This window comes from Drosophila gunungcola, chromosome 3R (assembly GCF_025200985.1).
Source record: "Drosophila gunungcola strain Sukarami chromosome 3R, Dgunungcola_SK_2, whole genome shotgun sequence".
In the NCBI taxonomy this organism is placed as follows: Eukaryota; Metazoa; Arthropoda; class Insecta; order Diptera; family Drosophilidae; genus Drosophila; species Drosophila gunungcola.
Window position 1 is genome coordinate 21,932,654 of NC_069139.1, and position 16,092 is coordinate 21,948,745.

At 41.4% G+C, this 16,092-nt stretch overlaps 2 protein-coding genes across 2 annotated transcripts; both read left to right on the top strand.

The window, feature by feature from the left end:
* The first annotated feature begins 6,715 nt into the window (after window positions 1-6,715).
* Window positions 6,716-7,041, top strand: LOC128252387 (uncharacterized). The gene is given in 4 exon segments (XM_052980060.1): window positions 6,716-6,742; window positions 6,745-6,835; window positions 6,838-6,902; window positions 6,904-7,041. Coding segments are annotated over 4 exon segments (321 nt in total).
* Window positions 7,042-9,774: 2,733 nt separating this feature from the next.
* On the top strand, window positions 9,775-11,879 carry LOC128252184 (uncharacterized). Its single transcript, XM_052979696.1, has 2 exons — window positions 9,775-10,534; window positions 11,741-11,879. The coding sequence occupies exons 1-2, from the start codon at window positions 10,139-10,141 to the stop codon at window positions 11,837-11,839; spliced, it is 495 nt and encodes a 164-aa protein (XP_052835656.1). The 5' UTR covers window positions 9,775-10,138; the 3' UTR covers window positions 11,840-11,879.
* Window positions 11,880-16,092: the final 4,213 nt, after the last annotated feature.

The window sequence follows — 16,092 nt, forward strand, 5'->3', positions numbered from 1 at the left end:
GACGAACTTTGCCCATTGTCCAGAATTCGCTTTGATGATGGCTTAGCCGTACCTTCGCTTTTTTGCATTCTCATCGATTCCATCTTTGGCCAGAGCTGCCCATGTGCATGTGTTTGCCTTTGCCTTTGCCTTTGCCTTTGCCCTGCCCGGCAAGGACCTCACCTTCCTGCGCTTCCGATCTTATGGCCATCGTCCTGCGGCCGTTAAGGATGACGTTATTAATGAGCATTTTGACACTTACGTCTTGACATTTGCACAGCTGGCCGTTTGTCTTAGGACTTTTGGCCATTGCAGCGAGCGCAAAAGGTCAACTATCCGCTTTCTTTTCGTCTGTGCTATGGTGACTACAATTTAAATAAATGGGTAATTATGTTTACTTTGCCAGGGATTTGGTCAAAATCTGATTCTGGGTGTTTGAATTGAATGGTTAATAATATATACAATTTTGATAGAATAGGTGTGTAAATATTTAAAAAGGATTTTGATTGACTACGTTTAAGTTGAGACAACAGTAACATCATTGTAAGCTATGCTAATATAGGCTATTTCTAGCACAAAATTGGGTAACGCTTGGTGCTGCTGAAATTTGCTTCTAGTTTAAAACATAACCTAAGTTTCTAAAACATTTTTTTTTTTAGTTTTCTCAACTGGCCTATACCATATTCCCAGGTTTGGAAATCTGAGTTCAATCGAGTTTTCCTTAAACTACTTCTTGGAACCCGCTAAAAACCTTGAAAAAGTTATACATAAATTTTTAAAAGATTTTAAAAAATTAAAAAACTAGTTAACATTGTTTTCTTTAAATTCACTTTGAGATACACAAAACAAATAGTTTTTTAATTTTAGGTAATCAGTTTTAATTACAGATTTAATAATTGATGATAATTCTTTTATATTAAAATGGAATGCAATAAGAACTGATATGAAAATAAAGTTGGCTGGCTTTCGACAATTATTTAGATTAGTCATTATTAAGAATACAATGTATCTAAGTAGTTTAACTAAGTTGTATGGGCTATCTCTGTATTTTTCGCCTTTTTAGCTATTTAACAGATTTAATAATTGATGATAATTCTTTTATATTAAAATGGAATGCAATAAGAACTGATATGAAAATTAAGTTGGCTGGCTTTCGACAATTATTTAGATTAGTCATTATTAAGAATACAATGTATCTAAGTAGTTTAACTAAGTTGTATGGGCTATCTCTGTATTTTTCGCCTTTTTAGCTATTTAACAGATTTAATAATTGATGATAATTCTTTTATATTAAAATGGAATGCAATAAGAACTGATATGAAAATTAAGTTGGCTGGCTTTCGACAATTATTTAGATTAGTCATTATTAAGAATACAATGTATCTAAGTAGTTTAACTAAGTTGTATGGGCTATCTCTGTATTTTTCGCCTTTTTAACTATTTAACAGAGCCCGACAAATCGCTCTCCAAAAATCCAGTCCAATTAATTCATAAATATTAAAAACATAAAATATTAAAAACAAACTTTAATAGTTCAGGAATGCCTTAGCTGGTAGCTTGCCTCGCATTGTCCGGTTCCAGCACACGGCAGCTGTCTTCGGGGCGATCGGATGACCACCCCAGCCAGGTCGCTTCCAACCCATTGCATTCGCATTGCCTCGGTCCGGTCCTTGTCCGGGATTGTTTGCCTTCAATTTGACTACAAACCATAATTTATCTTTTCAGACGTGTTGGTCAGCGCGACAATGGCGGGCCAGCGACAAGGATTATTGATTATGCAAAGTGCCCGGTGCCAGGACAATGCCGGGAAAAACAAAGGCTTAAGCAAAGAGAAGAAAGGATGGCCAAGAAGTCTCAAGCTGCGCGAAGGGGTTGCCTTTGCTCGAACTGGACAGCGGTCAGTGGAAGTTATGAGATGTCCGTGCCGGAATCTGACGAGCCGGGAAAGTATCCCCTTACAGGACACAGCGCGTGTGTTTTCGCCCATTAGAGAGATAATAGTTCCCGACATTCCTCGTCCGCTGGCCGGCTTCTCAACCTTTTCGGTGTTAATGGTCAGTTTCGCTATTTTGGCATGGTTAATTAATATCCAGCTTCGGACGAGTGTGAGAAAGTTGGAGGCAAAGGTGAGACTGGGCGAGGTGAGAGGCCCAAGTTGTTGACGGATGCTGATGGATTAGGGCAATAATTAATGATCTATCCGATTCAACGGTGTCTGTCTGGTAACTGTTTCTGGTTTTTGACCAACTAATCGATGGCATTTAAGGGGCAGGACCTCTGATTCAAACTGAACTGGTTCGGTTGACAATAATATGCTGCCCTTTTCTAGCAGAACTGTTCTTTTAAAATGAATTAAATATTTTAAGGCGATAAAATAATTTAAATCAGAGAGCCCAAACACAATGAGCAAAGATATATATTGTAATATACTGAAATCAAAAGCATTGTTGACCAATCAAAGGTCTTAAGCTGGAAAGATGCCAATTTTGTAACACAAATAAGTAAAATATATATGATTTGTCGATATCTCCTTAAACAACAAAGTACTGCAAAAATTGATTATTTATGTTTTATTTTAGAATCGACGTAGAAGAAATAGGAAATCAATCTGTGGTTATCTAATTTGTATGCCCTTGTACAAAAGGCAATCAAATCCAAACACAGTGAAGCCGACCTTTCCGACGCTAATTTTTTAAGTTCGTTATTTTTGAGTTCGTTTTCTTAAGATTCGACTTATGATTTGTTTTAAATTAAAACTTATAATGATTAAGGTGCTTGCACATAACTAAATTTTTACAAGAAGACTTAATTTCATAAGCTTTTAAATGGCTATCATTTTAGAGCTGGCGTTCTGTCAACGACTTTCTTAAATTCAGATTTTAAAATTATCCGATTTAGAACATGTTAAATATATATATTTACGATTTATTTTGCAAAAACAAATATTTACATCCATTACCGAGTGCTAATCAATTAAACTTGAAAGAAAACGCACAAAATGGTGGAACTCTGCGCAATATGGTTTTTCCCATTTATAAAAAGACCATTCGCTGGCACAAAGAACTGTTTTGAGTAAAGAAATATCAATTCCGATGAATCTGAGGGGAAGAATCTTCAGCTTCTTTTTCGTTCCAGAAGCTGATTTCTTCTTGATGTTTCCACTCAGGGACCCAGTGTCGTTGCAGACAGTTGTTGATAAGAAGCATTTTGTTTCTACGAGTGCCTGATAAGCGCCATTTAAGAGAGCGACTGAGGCGAGGTCAATTGACCTGCTTTTAAGCAGAGACTTGTGCACGTCCGTTCATCAAAAAGCGCTTTCGAGATTGCCGTCCCTCCGCCCCCCTCCCGTCGCTTGGCCCCTTTGCGCTGCCAATCCAAAAACCAGCATCGCTAATCTATCAGTCGAGTGTCCGTCTTTGTTTTCGTTTCGAGTCGGCCCGTCAATTTTCAAGCCGAAAATGTAAACAAACCGAGCATAGAAAAAATATTAAAAAGTTCCACCACACGCTTATAAACAACAAATAAGTAGCTCTAAGTGTACATACAGCACCGAGATTCTTATCAGTCCGCTGAGGATGCGGCTTATGGATGGTGTCCGCAGAGGCGAGAGCTGTGAGATTAATTCAGCTGCCCACTGAACTTTTGTCCTGCGACAACAGCCGCATTCCCTGATCTTTGGCGACATCAATTTTTAGGGTGAACAATTTCAATTAGGTTCACGTTGAACCGCGATCGAGATTAACGCACTGCAAGTAGTTTCTGATAATGCAATTGTTTTGCAATCACCAGTGTGTATTTGCGTAATTCGCACTGCCACTCGGTGGCAATCGCAATCGAGTCCCACGCTTCGCCAGACAAAGGCTGTCCATTGGCATAGTGGGGCATTTTGCGAACGACAATGGAGGGACACTCATGCGGTCTGGCGCAGCCATTAGAAGCGCATTAGGGTGCCCACTCACAGGAGCAGCGACACATGCAGGCTGCGGCCCAAGACGCAGATATACGTTCCCCGAGATACAGTACTTCAACTGACGACGGCTGCCGCTGACGCTGACGCTGCTTAGGATCCAAACAAAGGCGCCTTTTGTTGGCTCTGCTGGATGGTTGGATGGTTGGATGGTTGGATGGATGGATGGGTTTGGGTCTCCCTCCTCCGCTCTTGGCCAACCGCAAATGACGCAAAATTGTCGCCAAGCCGAGAGTTTACCCACGCACACTCACACACACTCGAATCTCCTGACAAGATAACAAGATGCAACTGTGAGATACGAACGGCCACAAAAATACCGTTTAATGAGGCGCTCGCACACAGCTTGACTATTTCTTAGATCTTATCCGGAGGGAGTCACTCAAAGGATATTGGCCGGCTGCCTATTCTCATTGAAATCCATTCCATTCTTCCTGCTTTTTCGGGTTTTGTGGCCCATAACTCTTGTCGCTTTATGCAGCCGGCTTTGTTTGACCACAAAGTGTCGCTGACCAAGACCCTTTAATCGATGGAATTTCTCGCTGAATAACTGCTTCCTTCCGCAATTCATGTCAGGCCCTAAATTCAAGGGTCTAGGGCCTCGAATGTGCAGCGTCAACTGTCTAAGGAGATTTGGTGGGACTGCATTTTCACTAGACATTGATTATGGCCAAGTCCGAGCAGGGTATGAATTGACGACGTCAGCTTTTCACATATCCCGCTGAAAGCCCTGAAAGGATAATTGAAACGAGCTCTTGAGACCCATCTGAGAGAGCCTCTCCGCACATGAATATGTAATTTCGTACGGATTTGAATAGAAGGATGTGACAAAAAGCCTCAAGTGGCCATTGAAGAAGTGCTTGGGGGTGTGGGTGAGATATGAAAAGAATCAAAATTAAGTGGAAAGTTTCCCAGCTCATCAGTGACTTGTGTCAAAGCCGGCGACGAAAAAGAAAGAAAGGCCTAATTCAAATGCGCCATAAACCTCTTTCGCCATGACAACATATTAGATGGGACTTAAGCCGTAAACAATGCGGTTTTAAGGCCATTTGCCACACCCTCGACGAGTGGTCGCTGAAAAGTTTAAGCGATTAGCGCAATTTAGCGAAAATAACATGCGAAATTGCGCGCTTGAACGCCTTTTCAATGGCACTTTGAAATCCACTGTTTCAGATAGTGCAACAAGGGGAATCCCGCTGAGACGCTTCCTGGGCTCACTTAATGTGGGAAAATCGTCGTCACTTGTCAGTGCACGCCCACCACGGCAACACCCTCGACCAACCCTCGTTTCCCACACTCGCACGGTATAAAAGTGTTAAGGCACAATGGGTCCAAACAATTGTTGCCGATCTGGAGATCGCTCTCATCTCCAGAAGCGGATTGCCCATGCTAATCGTCAGATGCGTAAAACTCAATGAACATTCAAGTGCCCAGGGTCCTGGAGCCAAAGAAGCTACTGAAACACAAACAGAGGAACGCAGATCGCGAACTCCGTAATCCCTTCAATGCGCCACTTAAGCCGATCACGAGGAATCGGGACGAAACCCTTGCCGCATTCAGGACTCGACCTCGGGAACCTACGCGTGCAGCCTCCGCAGAAACTCCTTTGTGGACCATTTAGTGAGTGCGGTTCGTCGGCTGTTTGGCCCATTTGTGTCGGGGTTTTGCCATTCGCAACTAGCAACTCGCAACGCAACTCGCAACTGAAACTCGACAAATTAGGCCACTCAGCTTCCAATGGCCTTTGTTCGCCTTTTATCCTTTTTTTTCGGATGCTTTGTTTGCCCTTTTCCTTCTTAATGCCGAAGATCATAATGTTTGCGTCGAAGGGTTGATCTTGTTGATCTTGTTTTTTATGGCGAGGATCCCTTTACCTCGGTTGTGATTTATTTATTTGTATATCTGCCAGCAGGGCTATCTTGATCTGGGCCAGTCGAATGCTGCCTAAGGACTGCCCTTTATTTGGTTTGACTTTTGCACTCTCATCTTTGGGATACTGCACGTGCCGAACGATTGGAATGATTTGCGGCAGGTAATGGAATATTTTCCTAACAATAACTAAACTAATAAGCTTTGTATTACATCTGTCAATATTGATTTACTGCAAGGTAATAATATTGTACTCATTAGCAATCAAAAGCTTACTGCCCGTCAGACTATTTTTGGCACATTTCAAACAGCAGTCTAAAACCAAATTTCAACTTTCGCTGCTACGCAAATTGTCCATTAGGCTAATTACGCAAACATTTGTGAATATACTTATCCGAAAGATTGAAACGCAAGCCTCTTGTTGAACTCGAAAATCTGTTGATTGATGGTCGCATTGTTCGTGTTTGTCAGTTGCGCCATGGCCATGCAAAACCGATTGTCTGGGCGCCCAGAATGGACTCGGATTACACCTGGACCTGGGCCTCTGGACCGAGGACTGCGCAGAGCAAACAGATTATTTTCATAAATTAGACTTTATTAATGATTAAGGAGACAGCTTTCGAGACGGGATATCCAGGACAGTTGAAGGACAACGGGTTTGGCCTGGGCTGCGATTTCCTTAAAGGATGCGAGTGCGTGCGGTCGAGGACTCACAAACTGGACAGTGGTCAGCGCATTGGTCAGTCACGCACGTAATTTCGGCATTACCCCTTCGGGACAGCCGCCGTCCGCAACGGGATAGGCAGAGTTCAGAGGTCACCACCGTACTTTTGCCCGTTTCTTCTCACAGTCGAGAAGCCGAGCAGCAGGAAACTTAAGACGTTTTCACGACGAATTTTAATGATTTTTGTATTCAAATGCGGATTGCTCCGCTCCAACCAGTTTGGGCAGTTCCACCAGCACCCAAGGGAGTGTCCAGTGAATGGCAGGACGCATATCCTGCTGACGGCAGGATTGGCCCATCGGCCAAGCTGAGTGCGAATCCGTATCCGAATCCCATCCAAAATGGCCAATGTCCCATGTTCGCTTTTTTGCTTTCAATACTGCTACTACTCTTTGTTCGGTGGCCTCGACAAAGGGGTCAAATCGAAAGGGCAACAGTTGATGTTCAGGGCGCATGTGTTGAGTCCTGGAATGGGTGGCCATTTTGTAGCGAGCACGAATGAAATGTATCTAAATGAAGGCAAACGGTTTTCAATAAAAGTTTTGTCGAGTAGTATATAGTGAGCTTTTCTGCAGAAAAAAACTAATCTGGCGCCCAAAATATATCGCCAGCTGGCCAAATTATAAAGGTGTATTTAAACCTGAATAGAAAAGAGTAAGCATACCCAGGAATATATCATTAAAAGTTATTTTTTATATTTTTAAAGTTCCCGAAAAATAATTATGATATCCGGTGCGGAAATCTTTTCTTTTCGAGGAAATAAACTCTTCAACTGAACTTTGTCAGGTGACTCGTGTGGACCATTAAAAACTTTTTATAATTTTATTTAAACGGTATTATGCTTTGGGACAAAATCACCTCGGCACATGAGTTTTTGTCCGTCTTTTAATGGTTCTTTAACTGCTGGCCCAACGCTCTTTTAATGGCCCCTCCACTTGACCAGGCCACCTTAGTTGGTTTGTTGACACCTGCAGCTCAATTTCGGCTTTGATGGTTCTGCGGATCTAGATCATAAGACCCATCTGAAGATGTCACTTCGGGCTGGCCAGGCTTAAACTTTGAACTTAGCCGACTGTAACTCACTCTCTAAATCTATTTACAGGTAGCGTACTTCCGGAAGATTTCGAGCTCGTTAAATTTTCCAATTTAATGAAGATAAATCGTGGTTAGTTTTCATTAACCAAAAACAAGAACCATCTCACTGGGAAACTGTTTGGGTTTGAAATTTCACCTTTTGACATCGGTGCGGGATGTTCTCGATGTAACTTGGCAGTGAAGCAGCGTCTGCGGGAACGGTGACATTTAAATTAATAAACTGCCAGAGAGTTTGGGCCGTAACAGGCGCGTAACTGCAGTCAATTATTCGCCGAAAATATCCTGTTTCCAGCATCCAGTTTCCACATCGGCAGCAGCAGCATCGTCATCATCATTATTATTAACACTTTCCACGGCCACGGACTCGCCACTTGAACTTCGTTCGGCCGTGGCTCGGGTTGTTCCTCTCATTGTGTTTTTGTAATGCCATATAATTACACCATCAAGTTGACTGATGACACGGAATGAATCTTTGTCGCTCCCTTACACAACATAACACTCGCTCACCCAGAATCTGCATAAAATCATAATTTTTCTTCGCGCCAACCCGAGGGAAACCCTTCCTTGCCCGGTTTAGGGACATCGTTGCTCGGGATCGACTTTCCCTTAAATGGCAGCGAATCAAAGAAAAGAGTTCGACTGAATTATCCTAGAATCAAGATGCAAGAGTTTCAAAATGTATTTCAAATATACCTTACTTCTTTATCTATTTATCATTTACATATCCTTTTAAAACATATATTTCTCAAATAAGTATTAATAGGGAGTAGGTAATGAAATAATGATATAATGAAATATATTTTAAAAACATTTTTATTTCTTTAACTTCTTATCATTTACTTAGCTTCCAAATAAACTAAAACTTTATATATGTTTCAGTTTAATCAATTCAACTTAAAGAATAGTTCATTTAAATTCTCTGTATATAAAAATATCAATTGTTGCATACTACTGACTTCTTTTTAAAGCGATTTGGGTTATTCCTTTATTTTTGGCTTGCAGTGGCAAATCAATTGATCTGCGATGGAATCCCATTAAAGGGCTCCAAGTGAGTCCGGACGAGCTAATCCCTGCCATATGCCTACTAATGCCATCCTTCTTGGCCTCGATCCGTCATGGGGCACAATCGGAGGTGTCAAAATTTTTGACACTTCAATTTCTGCTGCTCGCACAACACGAGACAAATGAGCAGCGCGTGTGTTGTGTGTCATTGCGTTACATGCGAATATCCTGGCAGGAGGTGTTCTGTTTGGGACTGGTTTGTGTAGGTGCAGCCGTCGTCTGTCAAATGCGTCTTGTCATGCATCAAAAAAGGAGAAATGAAAGGAAGTTGAAAGCCAGAAAGGAACGAAGTCAAAGCAAACAGAGTGAAATGGCAGCGGAGAAAATTAAATTGAAAATTTCAACACAAGCAAAGGTAGGCGGTTGGGTGGGGGCGAAAAAAAGGGGCGGGGCGGGCAGGAAGGCTGCCACCAGGTTGCCACAGTTGACTCTTTTGATAAACAAACAGACAGCAGACAGAAGCATTGCAAAAACGTTGATTACAGCCAGCGAAAGAAAACGGGCCACAATACACGTAGCAATAATAACTTGACAAAAATCATCCAATAAAAAATGTGCTATACAAATGTATTTTTAAAATAAAATATTAATATTAATTATATTATCTATTGTTTATGTAAATAATAATTTTATTGATACCTCAAACCTTCTTAGCAATGAAGATTCTTCTGCCTCTACCCACAAATAGTTAAAGATAACTTTTTTATATTTTATTACTTTTGTATTGGGTTTTCGTTTGGATTCTGTTTTATTATTAAAGAATGCTTAAAAAGATGTTGTTTTATGTTTTTTAAAATTTTTTTTTTAACCGGTTTTGCAGTTACAAATTCATTCGCTTGAAACGGACTCATAATTAATTATTTTATTTCTATATATTCATTATATTTAGTTCGTTAGTTTTTAATTCAAAGTTTGTTTCTTTTTATATATTATTTTTTAAAGTGCAGACACAATAACGGGACAGTGGGACATATGAGACCGCTGCTTCCGCCTTTGAGTCGCAGCCGCCAAAGGACATGCGCCAAAAAAAAATGAATAACACAAAAAACGAAATGAAAGCCGCCGAGGAAATGAGAGAAGCAGGAAAAAAATGAAATAAAAATCCGTTCGCGACTCGCAACTTTCATGTGTATCCATGTCAGCTTGGCTTTTGTGCTATTTGGAACGAGTTGTCAAATAAAAGCGGCAGCCAGCGGAAAAGGAGTTGGAGTTGGATCGTTGACTTGGCTGGCTGCCATCAAAATGGCGTCTGGCATGGCAAGGACTTTAAAAAGCTGCTCGGAAATCGATGTGGAAAAGTCAGCTGCGACTGGCGCTGCTCGAGTGCTTTTACAGCCTCACCTGTCGCAGGACAAACAAATTTTAATCAAAATAAAAACGAGCAAGGTAGAGGAAAAACTACAAATCACATTTCCTGTGGCAACATCCACTTCCTGTTTGGCATGGAAATCTCCCAGTCAGCGTTTCACACGCCGGCCGCCTCCGATTTGACAACTGCAGCCGCTTTGATGTTGCATGCAGCGCATTTTCCGCTGCGTGGTGTGTCATTTAATTGTCAGTCAGTCAACGAGAGTCCGTCAACTTGGTCAGTCATGCACTCAATCAGTGGCAGGACACTGCGGAGTGGCCAGGACAACAACAGGAGCAAGAGCAGTTCACCCCCAGCGACTTTGTCCGAGGCCCTCCCCCTCGATGAAGTGCAGTTTTTAGTTCCGTTCTCGTTCCCATCCCCCCCCAGGAAGTCGGACTTCCTAAGCGGAACTGGCTGCATTATCCTTCCATGGGAATGCCAGGACTCGCGGGTTGGCCACTGCAGCAGGACCAAAGGCTCAAAGCTTGTAATCACTGGCTGCGGTTCTTTGTGGTTTATTCTGGCAGCTCCTAATTGACGCAGTTAGTTGCGTGCTGTGACTGGAACCCTTTAATTGATACTCCGTTTGGGAATAGATTGGCACCGCAGTGATAACAGCTTTGTGTGGAGTACAGTTTAGTGGGAACTAAATTTCAGGATAAATGCAGTTTAAGTTTGTTTGGGACCTTGAAATTTACTAAGGCACAAAAGGTTTGACTTGTAGTATAAGATTATTATTACACCCCTTACTAGTACAGTACAAGGGCATAATTTATTGATTGGAAAGTCTGAATAGGCAGACTTAAGCGTTTCCGAATCCAAAACTATATATATTCTTGAACAGGTTCGTCCGTATGAACGTCGAGTTCTCTGAAACTATAAAAGCTAAAGATTTGGGATTCAAAATGCAGATTTAAGCTATGTCTACGCATCGCAAGATTATTTCAATTTCAATCAATCGACTTTAGCGTTCTCTCTTGTCAGAATTTTTAAAAATGTAGGATAATCTAAACTGTACTTTATTTGGGCAAAGTTACATGGCTAAATAAGCAGTGAAACATTTAATTTCTTAACACAGAAAACCATTCTTCCTTCTTGCAACTATTCACTTCTTAAACTCAGATTCGCTGAAGACAACAATTTTAAATGACTAGATTTTATTGGCATCGATAGTATAAGATAAAAACATAAGTAAGTTTATGTCAGCATTAAAATATCACTTCTGGTGCTGGATTCCTTAAAAAGATTTGAAAATTTAAAAAAATACTATTTATATACATCACCCGTAAGAAATTTGTGGAAATTTCAAATGGAGCAAAATGTTTTACTTTTAAAAACAGTAGCTAATAAGAAATTTCGATTTTGCGAGCATTAAAAGTACGAACACATTAATAATTTGATTAATAGTTTGAATGAATTGGGATCAACCAATTTGAGACACCCACTTCGTTATCGGCACACAAAGACCTAGTTATCGAGCAGTAGTCCATCTGTTTTATATGTTTTTCCCGCCTCCCCATTTCGTACACGCTCATCATTTGTTAATCATACTTAATGCCCCAAAACCGAACCGCACCTGCGGCCCCCAACGCACCGCAGAACAGAGAATGCTTAGCCGGAATAAATCTACCATAAAGATGCTTGACATTATTCAAAATACCAAAACTACTGGATTCCCGAAATGCCTTTGCAGGAGGCGGACTTGGATCCAAAAGCTGGAGCGAGCAGTTGGACAGCGGATAATGCGACGACGATGACGATGACGATGGGCAAAAAAGGCAATAAAATTTAATGCCAGACAAGGGAGCCGCGAGTGGATCGGATCGAGTGGAGCGTGGAGGCACAAACGACTTCATTTTATCTTAATGTGCTAATAAATTTCCCAGAGACGAAATCTCTGCCAAAAACCAAATAAATTTACTAATACACGCCGCGGACATGGAGGGGCATATGCCCATGCTCATGCCCATGTCGCCGAAAATGAAATGGAGCGCCAAGTAGTTGAGTGAGTGGCATGCGTGGAATCGAAGAAATGCAATTAAGGCAGCCAAATCATCTAGAGAACCAGTCGAAAGGCAGGGCGGCCCGCAGCCCGCACGCTGTCTTAAGTGTTTAAGTAGCTAAACGCCTGACAACCGGAGAAGTTATGGCCCGGCCTGCAGTTTGAAGTTGGCGCGTGCTCCGCGGACCGACTGCACCCACATCTTGGAAAGTATTCTGTCAACACAGCGGAGTAGCGATCGCCACTTGAGTCTGGTGCTGACAATTCCGATTCCACCCCATCCCGATGGGAGGTTCTCTGCTCTATCACCTCCCCGAATGAATTGTTCAAGTGAAATTGCCCTAAAACTAAAAGGGTTCATGCCTTGGGCTCGTAAATTTGATAGTGCTCAAGTGGGGAGGTGGCACCTGAGTTGGCTACATTGCCTATTTTCGATACGAACAATTCATTTCGAATGGTTTTTCAAATTACCAATTTTGATATCTCAAGTTTTACGATCGTTTGATGGAAAATCGTAATTAATATGACATTTATGTCCCAAACAGCTGTGGAGTCTCCAAAATAAAATTTGAGATTAAAGTGAAGTTTTAAATACGACTGTACTGAAAACTAAAGGTCAGTATTGTGCCATTTTTCATTCCCTGGCGAACGCGCCTTTCAGGCGGTTGCCACCCTTAAAAGTGTCGCCCAAGAGTCCCAACCATATATGCAATCTTATATGCATTATTTTGCATGTCTGGCGACTTAGGGAACTCAAGCGTAAAGGTCAAAGATCAACGCTGGAAGGGGAGAACCGGGCGGGAAGGGAGGAAGGATTTTCTAAAGAATTTCTCTACTTTTCCTGTGTTAATGCTCTGATTTCGTTTTCGAAAAATGCAGCATTTGCATTTGTCCATTGTCCAGTTCGCTGATTAGGCGTGAAGTTTGGGATTTGAATAAGAGTCTTACCATGGGTTGACAGAATGCAGTTCCTACTTTTTGGCGGGAAAGATTTAGGTATAAATTAATTTAAGAAATTGCTGAGAAGTTCTTAAATAAATTTGAGTTTTTGGAAGAGTGTTGTTTTACCTTGATAATGGATTACCCAACTTTTATTCTAAGCAATTAGTGAATAAGAATGTTTATTTTTTAACTGTTAAAATATTATTATTCCGTTTTACTCTTTTGCTTACTCTTTTACTTTAATGTTCGTTTTATGCGTTATTATAAGATTCCCTTAAGACTTGACTATTATTTTCCCAAAAATATATATATTTCACTTAAAATCATTTCTCTCGCGTTGAGATAGTATTTATTTGAACATGGTATTATACGTTCTTATTTGCAGACATACCCTATACAAAGCACTCTTACCATGTTACAGAAGTTTTTTTAAGAATCTCCCAAAGAATGAGGTCAACATCGCCTAATTAAGGTCACTTTCATTCCAGCTCCCTAGACCATCAATTTTTTCCCGAATAAACAGTCTTACAACACGTTCCGCCTTATTATGACTGTGCGAACAAAGAACAATAAAAAAAAAACAGGGCAAATTTTTACCACCCCAGCGGGGACGCAAAGAAAAAAATAACACTTAAAAAATTTGCAAACATATTTTGCATACAGCAAAACCGATCATCAAATATTCACATGCAATCAACGGAAATCTTAGGTAAATTTTCACCCAGAATAGCGCACCGAAGACAAAGCCGAGAAAATATCCAGAATGCAACCACCGATCTCGGGAGATATCCAGCTGCTTGGCAGACCCACGTCACGATCACGATTGGGACAGATCTTTTGTGCAAACTGGAGCGAACAAATGCGAGTGCGAAAATCTACCCCATAATCCCAGGGAAAGACCCGAAATTAAACTTGGCCGGACAAAGGGAAATTCAAATGTTTATTTGCGTATCGAAATGTGCAAATTTTTTCCCATTTTCTGTTCCTTGAATATTCATAAATCTCTTGGCCGAAAGTAAATTCAAATTCTCGACATTGGTAGCTGCATGTTGAATGTTGAAGGGGGGATAATCACGGCGGAAATGCGCACAATATCCAGTTAACTTGCGCTGACATCACCTGTCCAAATCGAGTGGCCCAAAAAGTCCAACATGATAATTGGTGTCATAAAAGTTAGTTAAATCATATTGGACGTCAGTCAAATCGGTGACATTCCCAAATTAGAAAGAGCCGCAAACAAAAGTCGGGGGGCGGCCACTCCATTGCGTGGTGATTGGCACGGCCATTGTTTTGATGACACGCCAAATGGTTTCTGTTTCGGAGACCATTCCACCTGTCAGCCGAATGGACAGCAACTGAACACACAATTATCTGACTCTGCCTCATGACGAGGGCGTGTCAGGTGGCGCTTACTATATAGTATGTATAGTATAGCACGGCAATAATCACAAATTTACAGCTCGTCATCGGGGGACAGCGTTGTGTCATTTGATGGGGATTTCTGATTGCGACAATTATATGTAAATTAATTACGGGGTTTAGGTTGGACCATATAGACGCCTGCCTCCCACCCAAAGAGATACCTTGGCCCAACCTAAGTTGCAAACTAGTTTTGGCATGCAAATAGACAGGTCTACGACTTTGGGCAGACAACTCCAGATGCGATGTGGCGAAGCCTTTTCCGTAAGTGGCGAAGACAACTCAATGAGGTCTGTAAATGTTATGCTCCATCGAGGATCCCCGTTCCGCAATGCCCAATCCCCAATCCCCAATCCCCAAGTGAGTTAACATGAGCTGGCAGATTCAGATACAGATGCAGATTCGGATGGCCATGGAGTTGGAGTTGGAGATGGAGATGAAGATGCAGTTGCAGTTGCAGATACAGTTGCAAATGTGCAGCTGCCAACGATCGAAGTGGCGCGATCATGTGCAAAATGCCTCTTTTCGTGTTCCTTTACTTTTTTTTTGGGGCACTTGGGAGCACTTGACACGAAGAAATAATTCCATTGAGTTGGCAACTATGCCGAGAATCTCGAGCGAGACAAAATTAGACAAGAAGCGTGATTTACGGAACCCTTAAATCACATGACAACAGCCCAGATCGGCACAGATCGAGAATCGAAGAGCAAATGCGATGACAATGTCTGGGCAGCACATGTGGGGATGGGAAGCAGTGGATCTGGGGTCTGGGATCTGAGATCTTGAGTTGGATCTGGAAACTGGGAGGCGGACAATGATACTGATACGGAGCCAATCGATCGACGCTTCCCCTTGGCAGTCCCACTGATTTATGGCAATGCAAACGGCAGACAGATCAGACAGCCCGAGTGGAAACAGATCAAAGTAAATCACAATCTGTGCAGAGCTTTATGCCCCGGTAATTTTATATGCTTGTGCTAGGCCCTGATCATCGATCATAGACCACTGATCACTGATCGTGTGACCACACTGGGGTATTTCCAGTCAATATAAAAAGTGACTTGTTGTTGTTTACCCACTTAAGAATCGAGATGATTCTATCAGCAAAGAAGCTTCCACACCTCCCGGCTTCCGCATCGTGTGGAATTGCCCAAAAAAAAAAACAAAATATTTTTACAAACAAACGATTCACACCTCTTATTTTAGTTGCAAACTAGTTTGTTGAATGACTTGCATGAAATTAAGGCTTATGCATTGTTCCAGATACAAGCCTTATTAGCCTACCTTTCCATTAGAGTTATAAACCTCTTAGTCAAATGATGTATATATGTATATTACTTTCAAATGAAAGGAATCCCCTTTGGAACACGCCAGCTTTTTAAACAAATATTGCCAAAAATAAATTAGCATTGATTGGACTTAAAAAGTCCAGCACGAGATCACTGCGCAAACCTGTTTATTGATTTGTTTATTTCGTCATAGAACTTGGGAATATTTTTTCCAAATCAACAAAAGAAAACCGCAAGAGTTTATGGGGATTCTTGTCTGATGTTTGTATTTAGTCACCTGGGCAGAACAGGTTCCCGATTTGGGCATCGCATTTTGCTTAGATTGTTCTTGAATCTCATTAATATCGAGACGATAAAAGCTCGAATCTGCGTCCCAAGTCTAGTATAAAAGCG

Coding starts and splice junctions, on each gene's coding strand:
- LOC128252184 (XM_052979696.1), top strand. CDS start 10,139: ATGGAAATCTCCCAGTCAGCGTTTCACACGCCGGCCGCCTCCGATTTG. Junction 10,535..11,740: donor GGACCAAAGGCTCAAAGCTT/GTAATCACTGGC, acceptor ATGCCTTTGCAG/GAGGCGGACTTGGATCCAAA.